Genomic DNA, 12,923 nt, shown 5'->3' on the forward strand with positions numbered 1-12,923 from the left:
GCATTACATTATATTATTGGCACAAAATAGTACGCACATATAGGTGACAGTTATTAAGCTACCAGTTGCTTTGGCCACATCTTCCTGGATTAAAGCGGTAAGCGGTAACGGCTGATCCTCTCATCTCTTCCATAATGGATTGATGACAATTGCAGATAAAATATCTTTGGTCTAAAATAATTTTGTTGTCATTGTTATATTAATGACAATTGCAGATAAAATATCTTTGGTCTAAAAGAATTTGAATCCAAGCGATTAATTCTCTGCCTATGACAAGAAAAAGTTGATTTGGCTTGCTCAGTTACCCAAATGACTTTTCTGCGCTTGACTTGATGATACTTGAAGATCAACTTAAGATGTACATTATGGACTTGCGCTCCAGCTTTGAGTTTTCAGGATTGAATGGGATTGCGGATCTTGCACAGAAAATGGTTGAGACAAAAAAGACAGTGTTTATCTTATTAGTTTACTTGCTGTTGACATTGGCACTTATCTTACCAGTTGCAACTCCTACTGTAGAGAGGGCGTTTTGTGCTACGAGGATTGTGAAGAACCGGTTACTCAATCAAATGGAAGATCAAAGGATGGATGATAGCTGGATTGCATATATTGAGAAAGACATTCTTGATAGTATCGAAAATGAGATCGTTACGCAACGATTTCAAAATATGAAAACTTGTCCATGGAAAATCTCATTGTAATGAATAGATATTTTATCAATCAATGCTGATGTTTTTGTCTTGTTATGAGCTTCAACTGTTTTTGTTTTTCTTATTTTGTCTGAAATATTGTCAGTATAGACCTATGGCTCTGCATCCCGTGAATTTGAACAGGTTCAAGCATGACTGCTTGCTCAAGAAGCAATGACTGCAGAACATTGGAATTACAGGTTAGTTGGGTGCGGCGCTGCAAAGGCAACGGCGGTGGAAGTGGTGCCATGGCCTGGTGGCCTTGTCACGGCTGCTGGGTCATGGCAATGGTGGTGGTGCGGCTCTGCAGCGGTGGGGTTCCTCTTGCCGTCGCGTTGAGCCTTAAGAATCGCTGTCGTGGGGTTATGTCCTCGCCTCCACTCTTCGGTCCAAATCCTTGTATGTACGAGTTCTGTTCGTCTTAGTTTCTGAATTTCCTACCATTGTCACTACTAGAATTATGCTCATTGCACACCATTTTTTGCACACTCTTTGCAATTAGTGGCCATAGATATAAAGTTGCTACTCTTACTATTTTTTGGTGGCCTTATAGTGGGATGCCATTGATATTGATGGCCTTAAGAAATCAACGACCAATGATTGGTGTCTGTTAACTAACTTTATTTCTTAAAATTACACCAAACACTTTTTACATGTTTTTTCAATTTTGGGATCTGTTTTTTTATTTCTTTATCAGTCTTCTCCTTTTTATCTGTAAAAAATAATTATTTTTTCATTTAATAATTCTATTCTACAATAGTTTCGGACCCAAATAAATATGAAGTTAGACACCCCCAAATTGTCTATTTTGCCCTTCTTTCATTTTTGTTTGCAGGTGTTGCTCTCGTTTGAAAGGTGCTTTTTGGTTGAGCTTTGGCCACGTTGCGTCTTGTAGAAAAGATACTGGAAGCATCTTTCACTTTTTCTTTTGGATAAATTATACTTTCATACTTCAGGTTTTTTAAGATGAAAAGGAGGGGACGAACTGGGTTTGGTCTTTTTTTTTATTTCTTTTCTCCCTAGGGGGTGCAGGTTTAGGGATGAGTTTCAAATATATATATATATATATATATTTTTTTTTTTAAGAAAATTCAGGTTTTTTAAGAAATTTAGAAGTTATATTTTTTGCCATGTGATAGACATTTGGCAACTACGTGGTATATATATGTAGAAGTTACGTCAGTACTTAACGGATCAATGGATGAAAAATGTAACAGAGGTATTATTTTGAAATAAAATGGTATTTAAGGTATGAAAGTGAAATTTTTTGAAGATGTTGTAAGGAATTGAAATAGATTCCAAACCTAAGGTATGAAAGTTTAATTTATCCTTTTCTTTTCCTCAGCATCTTCCACCTTTACTTCCACTTCCAACATCTTTCACTTTTTCTTTTCCTCTTCTTTTCTTCTCTCTGTTTTTCCTTCTCTCTTTGCGTTTCTCTGAGTGTGTCTCGCTATTTTCATCGCGATCCGATCGTTTAGAAGGGTGGTTGGCCTGTTTTTCCCGCTGTTTTCCGCGGAAAAATCGCAATGGTTTGGGTGCGTTGGTTGCTGTGTGCCGTTATTTTGTGCTTGGCTGGTAAGAAAAAATTTTAATTGATTGTTGTAAAATTGGATTACTGCTAAGTGTTTTCTTTATTTTTTTCCTATTTTGCGTGTGGATCTTTTGTCTGATTTTGTTTTTGGTTGCAGGAAACGTTTATCTTCCAACTTTAGGGTTTTGTTGTGGGAGTTTGCAAACCCTTTTTGGGCCAGGTATATAATTTATCTTTGCACTTTGTATTTTTGGGCTAATTTTTTTTATTTGGGTCTTTTGGTGGTTTGTGCTTTGATTTTTGTCTGAATATTTAAAAAGTCAGAGATAGCGATGGTTAGTTTTGGGTTTCCCTTGCCACCAGAAGCATTCGGCTCGACGATAAGGTCGTCAAGGTCCAGATTTGAAACACCACCGGCCAGGAAAGGTTCGGATCCACATTCTTTGTTTTTTTCTTTTTTTTTTCTTTTTTTTAAATCTTGATTTTTTTTATTAGACCCTGGAATTCACATTTTCGTTTTTTATTTCTTGGGGTTTTTTGGTTTCCTGAGAAAATTGGGGTTGTTTGGCTTATATTATATTGCACGAATTTGAGTTGAATTTTACTATGTTTGTATTTGTTTTTGGAATCAGTCTCCAACAATCTTCGTGATCTTCACGTTTTTTCTTTTTAAAGTAATTTTTCTACCCCTTAAGAATGTGAAATTTTATTTTCTTCTTTTCTTGATGGATATGCTTTTGTCTGTAGGTTGATCATGTTGTTTCATTTTGTGAAACAGTGTAGCCTTCGTCAATCAAATGCTTTGCTGAAACATCCAATAAGAAGAATAAAATAACCATGGTAAGAAGCAACCTAATTTCAGAAATTTTATGTGATTCAGTTTTTAAATTATAATCTTCTAAAAACCTTTTGTAGATTGCAGAGCCATTGGAGAGAGGACTTGCTGAGGACATTGAGAATGTATATAAGCTACAGTGTTCATTTCTGCAATGCAGGTTGAATTCAATTAGAACTCACTTTTTTGTTTTCTGTTTTGTATCTGCCTTGATCATTAGTTGGTGATCTCTTGTATTGGAATTTCCTGGTTTTTTGAGTTTCTGAAAAAAAAGAAAATGTTAATGCATTTATATGTGTGAAGATGCGCGCACTCTTCACTGATATTCCATTTTCATTCCTGTTCTCCCTCATTCATATGTAAATGCTTTGTTGTATCTTGTCCTCTGCCCATTGGTCATAAATATAGTATCTATGCATTCTTTATCTTATTCTTGAATACCCACGCTGATGGGGAGATCATTTGTTGTTTCAAGGTTGAAGGTAGTCTGCATGTTCATGAACTTGTCAATTTAATATGTTCTTAGTTGAAGTTGTAGAAGGGTTGCAGTGAATTTGTGGAGATTTTTGTATGGTAAATTATGACTGCAAACCCCTTGAAAATCTACTTTTCCTTGGTATTTATATGTCATATCTCAGTGTTGTCCTCAACTCTAATCACTTTCAGTTGGACTTGAGTTAACGTTATTCTTACAAAATTTGTGGGTTTGATTTTGGGTGCAGGTTGTAGCTGATGATCAGATTCAAGTTATTGAGATGATTAAGCTCTTGGAAACAAAGGGTTCGAAGACTTTTTAAAGTTTGGTTACAACATTTGTACAAAATTCTATAAAATATCAGTTATGCAAATTTATAGTTGTATTCTTACATTTTAATGATATAACAATTTGTTTTCTCACCAAAAATAGAAAAAGAAATATGATACTCTAATTTGGGTGCCCACACAGGGCATCTTTTTTTTTTTTTTTTTTTTTAAAAAATATTATTTTGCAACTTTGTTACCGATGTGAATTAGGGTGACACTGTAGCAAAGACACCAATGCAATATTGGTAGCCATTGTTACAATAGAGTCCTCTACATAGGCCACACTCTCTAGTTTAGTGGGTGCTTGGTGACCATAGAGGTTTGCCACCAATGTGAGTGGCAACACTTGACAATAGCCATCAATGAAAAGGATGGCTTATAGCCAAATTTCTAGTAGTGTGTATCCTTTCTCCAGGGATTGATCAAGAAACTTTTCTAAGAAAAATTAATTGATACGACGTGTGAGAAATTCAATGTAACAAAAAAGTCAAGAAACAAATGCAAGAGACTTCTTCGAGTATTTGAATCAGCTCTTAATGAAAGCACCAATTTGTCGATGCAAATTTCTGCTGTTTTCAGTCTTGATAAAAATGCACCTGCAAAACAATTAACACCTTTGATCAAAGACCTAAACTTCATGCGCCCACGAGGTGGGAGGGGAGTGGTTAGGCCAATGGATCTCAGATGTCTAAGTCAGTTTCTCTGAGAGAGTAAAGTGTTCAAGGCTTTTTTAGGGGTAGCAAAATTTCTGAAAATTTGGTAGAATATGGGGTATTTATAGGGATAGGGCTGGCCACAATGTTAAGGTTTTACCCTACACGTAGCAGCATCCTAATGGCCAAGGTGTTTATGTAGAAATATTCACAAGATATTAAATAGGAAATAATATCTTGAGATAATAGTGTAATTATCCATTATTTATTTAAATTGTGATTACTTACTTGATTGGAATCAATGTTCAATTGGGAATGTATTAAAGATAGGATTTGGGTAATTAATGCTTATCTTTAATTCCTTGCCAAGAGCAGATGAGCTGTGGGTAGTCGAATTCAGCCGCTGAGACCTTCATGGATGTGAGCTGCGCGTGGGAGCATCTAAGAAGCCTGTCCATTTATTAAGTGCAATCTTGTCTTTCTCAGATAAATGTCCACTTGTCTTTTTTGGGATTATTTTAGGCTCCACATATGTAGTGTGGAACTTGATGTTAGTGCCATCTACTTTGTATTTTTTTGTTTGTTAATAAAATTTCAGAATCATATAAGTTTACTTCTTTTGTATGTTTACAGTATATTCTTAAGAAAATTTTGTTCTTACAAAATAAATGAGAAAATTTACAAATGTGAGTTAGACTAGTTAATTATGGTAGTATATTCGTTCTTTTGCAGCCAAGTTCAAATTCGTATTCAAATTCTCATCACCGTATTCAAAGGAAAATTTTGTTGATCCTTACATATCAATGGGACTCCTTCCGAGATAGTCTCAGCGGTTGGATTCCAGCTGCAATGGCTCCAAAACCCTCCCACAACCCTGTGTGCCAGGACTTGCTTTTGGGGTGCCAATTTCACTGTGACCCTTTCACCAACCGTTTTTTGGAAACCTTCGGGCATTGATATGGGGTCCGTCCGAAACACCCACATGAAAGGCTGCTCACTGTTGGCCAGACCCCATTGCCAATATGTAAATCTTTACTGTCCAGTGTCCATGAAAGCTATGCTTCCTGGGCTTACATGGATGACAGAGTAGTGTGCTTATTTATCGAGCCATGACATACAGCTCTGGTCCTCTTTCAACAAGCTTATATATAGGGATGGAACAGTTTCGTGCAGAGTATCGATAGTAAACAATGGAATTTGGTACTATTGCTGGAGCCGTACCAGCAATGATTGTTCGGGGCATTCCACGCTGTTCCAAATGACAGCTGAAGATGACCTTGAATTGTGGGTGGGTATGCGGGACAAATGCGGAGAGTGCTTTGTGTGCGGGGCATGGTCACATGGTATGGATGTCCACAATGAAGTTTTTCTCCTAACGATGAATGGATGTATATCTATTGTTTTGTTTATTCGGTTACGTAATACCTTCTGTTGTAGGGTACTGAACTGAGGCAACTCACATTGTTGTTCTCCTCACGGCCATATGTGATGTTTGGGTACAAATTGTTTGGGTTCTGCATAAAGCATACCTAACAAAATATAAGAGCAAATCTAGTTGGACCATTTTAGTGCCCTAACTCTAACTGAACCAACCACGCCTCTTAGTTTGCTCTATTCCTTCAAGTTCTATATTTGTGTTACCAACTTATGCATTACAATATATAGGACATTTTATTCAAAGTTGAGGATGGACAACAAAGAAAATCTTTCTTGCATCCATCTGCCGGAAGCTTTATTCAAGGTTGTGTTTAGAAATACATTTTTGTTGCAATTAAAGTGACATGATAAGTACTACAAGCTTATTCAAGAAACTGTAGGAAGAACCACCATTCCTCAAAGAAACTTCTATTTTCTCCTTCAAGTCCTTGGCCCTAACCCTCATCACCTCCCCAGCAACATCTACCATCAGTTTCCTGACAGCTCTCTCAATCTCTCCTCTCTCTAACTCATTGTCCAAATGTAGCCCTACTTTCCATACTAGGCTAACATACCTGGAATGCACCATCTGATCACCAAAAGATGGCGTGCATATCATTGGAATCCCTTCAGACAAACTCTCTAGGGTTTGTTCCAACCGCAGTGACTCCAAAACCCTCCGATTGCTCGATGGGACAAAACTTCCCTCTGGGGTGCCCATTTTACAATGTAACTGTGTTCTCCATTCGCTTCTATGAAACCTTGAGGCAATAGCTCCATCCAATTTGAACCACTTACTGAGCCAGGTCTGATCACCCATAAGAAAGGCTGCTTGCTGTTAGCCAATCCCCAAGCCATTTCGGCGAGCTCTTTCTCACTGATGGATGCTACACTTCCGAAGCGTACATAGATAACCTCGTTGTTAGATTGCTTGTCGAGCCACCCAATGCAGCTGGTGTCCTCTTCTAGTAAGCTACTAGAAGCTGCTGCTTCAATCTTGTGAAGAGGACCTATGGAGAAGATTGGAACTAGGCATTGTTGATGGATCTGTGCTAGTGATGATTGTTCAAGACAATCAGTGGTGTTCCAAACGATTGCTGATGCTGTCCTCACATTGTGTGCATTACCGGCTAGTTCTGAGTACTTTTCTAATGTGTCGAAGTTGTTGGTGGGCAGATCCTTCAACCTGAGGTGATCAACATCGGGCTGCAGATTCAGTGACTGAGAGTCTGCAATCCAACAGTGTTGTGTTCTTAGTTATAAGTAAGAAAAACGAACATCTGGGAATTAGAATAGCTTTGCAGAATGACAGACATAGATTTTGCATTCTGATTAAGAGATATATATGGCACATACCTGGGAATGGGATGTGACCTTTTGAATGGGATGCGACCTTTTGAATGATGCCGTAGGAGAGCAGTACGAGCTAGAAAATTGGTAACGCTGATAGTTTGTAGCATGATGTTTGGGATGTTTAGATCCTTAGCTACAGCTTCAGTGAAGTACATAAGGTCATCATGGATAACGCATGTGATTTTGTTCTCGGGTTCCTGTTCCATAACTTGAGTCAAGTGCTGTCAAAAACTTGCTGTGGAGTTGGATTTTTTATGGCCAGCAAAGTGGCCACTGCATTCCCAGATGAGATGTCTTCAGCTGTCAAGCCATCTTGTATTGGAAAGAAGGTGAAATCCGGGTGGTTTGAAGGGTTGGGGGAGTTGAACAGGGTGTGAAGAACAGTGATAGAAAAGCCCTTTGAGTGAAGCAAGGAACCCAGCTGAAGCATTGGATTTATATGACCTTGGTATGGACATGGGAATAAGACCAACCTGTTACTCTGTGTTTTCTTTTCCATCTCCATCCTTCCTTCTTTCTCTTCTCTCTTAGAGACACACGCACACCCCCACAAAGGTTACAGTGATTGGATTTCTAAATCTTTGACTGTTTCATTGAAACCCTTGGAGTTTATATAGAGGTGAGTTACTAAAAAATCCTTTTTTACCTTCTGCATAAGCCTCTAAATTCAAGCTCTTGATTACTCTTTGATTTATTCAGGACAATGACTGAATATAAAATATATATATATATACATCCCAATTTGCCATCCCAGTATCACAAACTAATAACACGATGCCACAAATTTTAGCTTCTTCACATTACACTATTATTGGCACAAAATATGATAATGGTGTATACGAGCATCTATAGGCTATAACTATTCAGCTACCAGTTGCTTTGGCTATATCTTCCTGGATTAAAGCCGTAAGTGGTAACGGCTGATTCTCTCATCCCTTCCAGAAGGGATTGATGACAATTGCAGATAATATCTTTGCTCTAAGATAATTTTATTGTCATTGTTATATTGTTAGACAAGGGAAAAACAAGCAGCTATGTCTTCATCTCTTAGGGATCATGATAAGTTGATTGTCCTTGTTGAGTTAGTATTCCTCCAATACCTAAAGTTTAATACCTTTAACTTAATTAATTGTTGAGCAGTTGTTTTAGCCTTAATTTTTTTTTCAGGAAAAATGTGGTTTTTGAAATGAAGAAATGTTGTCTCCTTACAGTGACTCCTGGAAATTTTCATTATTTTGTATTTACCATCTTAACAAAAACAAATGCTGAACATCACCAAAAATTAAAATATTATAACACTAAGCCACTTACATATACATTTAATTTTTATCCATAAATTAATATCGTAAAGGGAAGTGATTTCTAAGCTCAATCTTATCCATCGGTAAGTTGAATCACATATTTTGCATGAGCTTGTTTTTCGAGCTCAATTTTATAAATGGAAGTGATTTTCACATTCTTTTTTGTCAAAGAGTAATACTACGGAAATTAAATTTGGAGACTATATTTGTAAATTAAATTATGTGTCACCAATAAAAATGAGCACGTTTATCAATGCTTAAGTAATAATCAATCATCAACTTCCATGTCTTTTAGTTTTCAAAATTTAGTCTTCTTAACATTACTCTTTTTCAAAATTAGAAATCAATCTCCTTTCATAAATTCAAGCCCCAAAGAATGGTACACACCTTCCTTCCCTAAAATTCCACACATTTCCTGCCAATCCTTTTGTTCAAGATGATTGACCAATCAGATTTTTAGTAATAAAGATCATATAAATGAGTTGATAATTAAAAAATTTGACAAGTGATCGTTTTTATTTTTCACTTTCATTGTGAATTGGCAACAGTGACCTAAAAAAATCTGAGTTTTGCACGAATCATAATCAAACATAATAAAATTGTGAATAAATTTAATACAATAACAAGAGTCCTGCTCTTCTAAGGTTTGATTTTGAGGACTTGTGAGGACCAAATGCATATTAGCTACAAATTGTATTAGTTTAGATCCAAAAGTTTAAATTTTTTGACAAGTTAATAAAGCAAAACAAGAAGATGAGTTTAAGTTGGTTTTGATTATTAAGTTGTCAAATATTTTAGGCCTTTGGATCTAAATAATCTTGTGACTAACATGCATTGAGTCGTCAGATCCTCATTTTGAGAACCCTACAAGAGCAGGACTGTAAGAACAATTCATGCTCCAAATGGTCAATCATCTTGGTCAAATGGAATTCGTGCAAAATCACCTTGAGCTGAAGAAATTGCATGTAGGGCATCACTGAAAGATTGGGTTTCTTTCTGTCGGTATCGATATTCAACGTCTCCACCATAATTGTACGCAAAATGTAGGTGTTTATAAGTTAATGTTCTTGTGAAATTGGTAATAGTATTTATGAGAATGAAGCCCAAAGGGAATGGTTGGGGTGGCAGCTTTCAAGTGCTGCAATACCAGCCAGTGCAGCCACCCAACTCCTTTAATGAAGGTTTTTAGTTATAATAAGAACATTGGAAGTGCATGTTAGCGTCGAGAAGTAATGTAATTGAATGGCTGGCCACTTTCTCGAATCTAGCTAGTGGATGACCATAGGCTGCATTTTGCAATTAGTATTTGGCAATGATATATCGGTTTGTATCGGAAAATTATAGGGTGTTACAGTTAATTAGATCCTTTTTCAACTTGTAACTTCTCATTATTGTCCATTTCTGGAATTCAAACTTGTATAGCTTCAAATTCTGGAATTCAAACTTAATTAGTTTCAAATGTAAGGGGGTACTTTCGTTAGACAAGCGACGACATTGTTCAAGAATCAATTAGAAATGTTGTGGTTATAGGTCACTTCTGGTTTCCCTTAAGCACTAGTCTAATTGCTTCGATAACATTCCGAAGGAGGAGGTTGGACTTTATTCTATCGGAGTTCCACTTCCGGGCAAACCTCGTTTTGTGTCGGAGTATGAAAAGTTTGTGTATTTGTGTGATTAAATGTATGACTTAGGTGCGTGTCTGTGATTAAATTTAGTTCTTTTGTATGATTACAATATGTTCTTAATTTTAGATCACGCCCACCTCATTTTCAAATCCCGGTCCATCCCGGGCTGTGTTCGTTTATTTTATTCAAAGGTGAGGACGGACTACAAAGAAATTCTTTCTTGCATCCATCTGCAGGAAACTTTATTCAAGGTTGTGGTAAAAAATACATAATTAAAGTGACATGATAAGTTCTACAAGCTTATTCAATAATTTGTAGGAAGAACCACCTTTCCTCAAAGAAACTTCTATTTTCTCCTTCAAATCCTTGGCCCTAACCCTCATCACCTCCCCATCAGCCTCTACCATCAGTTTCCGGACAGCTCTCTCAATCTCTCCTCTCTCTACCTTATTGTCTAAATGTATCCCTACTTTCCATACTAGGCTAACATACCTTGAATGCACCTTCTGATCGCCAAAAGACGGCAGGCATATCATTGGAATCCCTTCGGACAAACTCTCTAGCGTTGAGTTCCAACCGCAGTGGCTCCAAAACCCTCTGATTGCACGATGGGACAAAACTTCCCTCTGGGATGCCCATTTTACAATGCGACCGCGTTCTCCAATCGCTTCTATGAAACCTTGAGGCAATAGCTCAATCCAATCTGAACCACTTACTGAGCCAGGTCTGATCACCCATAAGAAAGGCTGCTTGCTGTTAGCCAATCCCCAAGCCATTTCGGCGAGCTCTTTCTCACTGATGGATGCTACACTTCCCAAGCTTACATAAATAACCGTGTTGTTAGATTGCTTGTCGAGCCACCCAATGCAGCTGGTGTCCTCTTCTAGTAAGCTACTAGAAGCTGCTGCTTCAATCTTGTGAAGAGGACCTATGGAGAAGATTGGAACTGGGCATTGTTGATGGATCTGTGCCAGTGATGATTGCTCCAGCCAATCAGTGGTGTTCCAAACGATTGCTGATGCTGTCCTAACATCGTGTGCATTAACGACTAGTTCCGAGTACTTTTCTAATGAGTCAAAGTTGTTGGTGGGCAGATCCTTCAACCTGAGGTGATCAAAATCGGGCACCGGACTGTCTGACTGAAAGTCTGCAATCCAACGGTTTTGTGTTCTTAGTTATATGTAAGAAAAACGAACATCTGGGAATTAGAATAGCTTTGCAGAATGATAGACGTAGATTCTGTACTCTGATTAGGAAATATATATGGCACATACCTGGGAATGGGATGTGACCTTTTGAATGAAGATGTAGGAGAGCAGTACGAGCTAGAAAATTGGTAACGCTTGTAGTTCGTAACATGATGTTTGGGATGTTTAGTTCCTTTGCTACAGCTTCAGTGAAGTACATAAAGTCATCATAGATAACGCAGGTGATTTTGTTCTCGGGTTCCTGTTCCATAACTTGAGTTAAGCGTTGTCGGAAACTCACTTTGCAGTTGGCATTTATAGCCAGCAGAATGGCTATTGCATTCCCAGATGAGATCTCTTCAGCTGTCAAGCCATCTTGTATTTGAAAGAAGGTGAAATCCGGGTGGTTTGAAGGGTTGGGGGAGTTGAACTGGGTGTGAATAACAGTGATGGAAAAGCCCTTTGAGTGAAGGAAGGAACCCAGCTGAAGCATTGGATTTATGTGGCCTTGGTATGGACATGGGAATAAGACCAACCTGGTACTCTGTGTTTTCTTTTCCATCTCCATTCTTCCCTCTTTCTCTTCTCTCTTAGAGAGACGCGCACACACGCGAAAAGGTTAGAGTGATTGGATTTCTAAATCTTTGATTGCTTCATTGAAACCCTTACAGCTTTTATCGAGGAGAGTTATTAAAAACATCCTTTTTTTTTTACCTTCTGCATAAGTCCCTAAATTCTAGCTCTTGGATTATTCTTTGATTTATTCATTACAATGACTGAATGTAAAATATATATTTATCTCCGATTTGCCATCCTAGTATCACAAATTAATAATATGATGCCACAAATTTTAACTTCATCACATTACATTATATTATTAGCACAGAATATCATGATGATGTATATGAGCACATATAGGTGATTATTTATTATTATTATCTTTTTTTTACAAATTAGAATGATTCAAAATTGTTACTTTACTTTAGGAGAGGGGGGGGGGGTGTTTCATGGGATGCAGTAGTTGGAAATTTAACACTATCCACTAAGATATCAAATCACATGCAAATGCTTAGGTAAGCAAGTTTCTCGCTAACAATATAAGAGTTCTTCACCATGCACATGTCATCATATTCTTCATATTACATTTGTACTACCTTTTTAATAAAGGTAGGGTCATCAACATATGTAAAATCCTATCTCTGTAAAAAAGATGATAAAAATATGGTATGAAAACGTGGTAAAAGTATAATTTGGTTAGTAAAATTGTATTTTCCATAGAACTTTCCTTTTGGAGGATTCATAGCATTTGGTTGGTGGAATTATTGAGATTAGGTTGATGTTACTTGTCCTTGTTGAATTAGTATTCCTTCTGTTACATTGTTAGGCAAGGAGTATCCAAGAAGCTGTCTTCATCGCTTAGAGATTAGGATAAGTTACTTGTCCTTGTTGAATTAGTATTTCCTTCAATACCTAAAGTTTTTTTTCTTCTTTTTTTTAGAAAAGGTACGTTATTCATTAACGATATG

The 12,923-nt window shown here is 37.2% G+C and overlaps 1 protein-coding gene, 1 long non-coding RNA gene and 1 pseudogene across 3 annotated transcripts; 1 reads left to right on the forward strand and 2 right to left on the reverse strand.

The window, feature by feature from the left end:
* Window positions 1-2,088: 2,088 nt before the first annotated feature.
* On the forward strand, window positions 2,089-3,974 carry LOC137716227 (uncharacterized). Of its 2 annotated transcripts, none has more exons than XR_011065657.1 (6): window positions 2,089-2,267; window positions 2,381-2,443; window positions 2,544-2,649; window positions 2,971-3,063; window positions 3,139-3,218; window positions 3,781-3,974. It is a non-coding gene; the product is annotated as an uncharacterized lncRNA (long non-coding RNA). The 2 variants fall into 2 exon arrangements; XR_011065656.1 differs by having other exon boundaries at window positions 2,548-2,649; window positions 3,002-3,063.
* A 2,269-nt stretch (window positions 3,975-6,243) lies between these two features.
* LOC137714699 (UDP-glucose iridoid glucosyltransferase-like) lies at window positions 6,244-7,789 on the reverse strand (annotated as a pseudogene).
* Window positions 7,790-10,357: 2,568 nt separating this feature from the next.
* Window positions 10,358-12,064, reverse strand: LOC137716158 (UDP-glucose iridoid glucosyltransferase-like). Its single transcript, XM_068455565.1, has 2 exons — window positions 11,485-12,064; window positions 10,358-11,357 (listed from the first exon to the last, which is right to left on the reverse strand). The coding sequence occupies exons 1-2, from the start codon at window positions 11,963-11,965 to the stop codon at window positions 10,483-10,485; spliced, it is 1,356 nt and encodes a 451-aa protein (XP_068311666.1). The 5' UTR covers window positions 11,966-12,064; the 3' UTR covers window positions 10,358-10,482.
* Between the last annotated feature and the right edge of the window lie 859 nt (window positions 12,065-12,923).

The sequence above is a fragment of the Pyrus communis genome, chromosome 14 (assembly GCF_963583255.1).
Source record: "Pyrus communis chromosome 14, drPyrComm1.1, whole genome shotgun sequence".
In the NCBI taxonomy this organism is placed as follows: Eukaryota; Viridiplantae; Streptophyta; class Magnoliopsida; order Rosales; family Rosaceae; genus Pyrus; species Pyrus communis.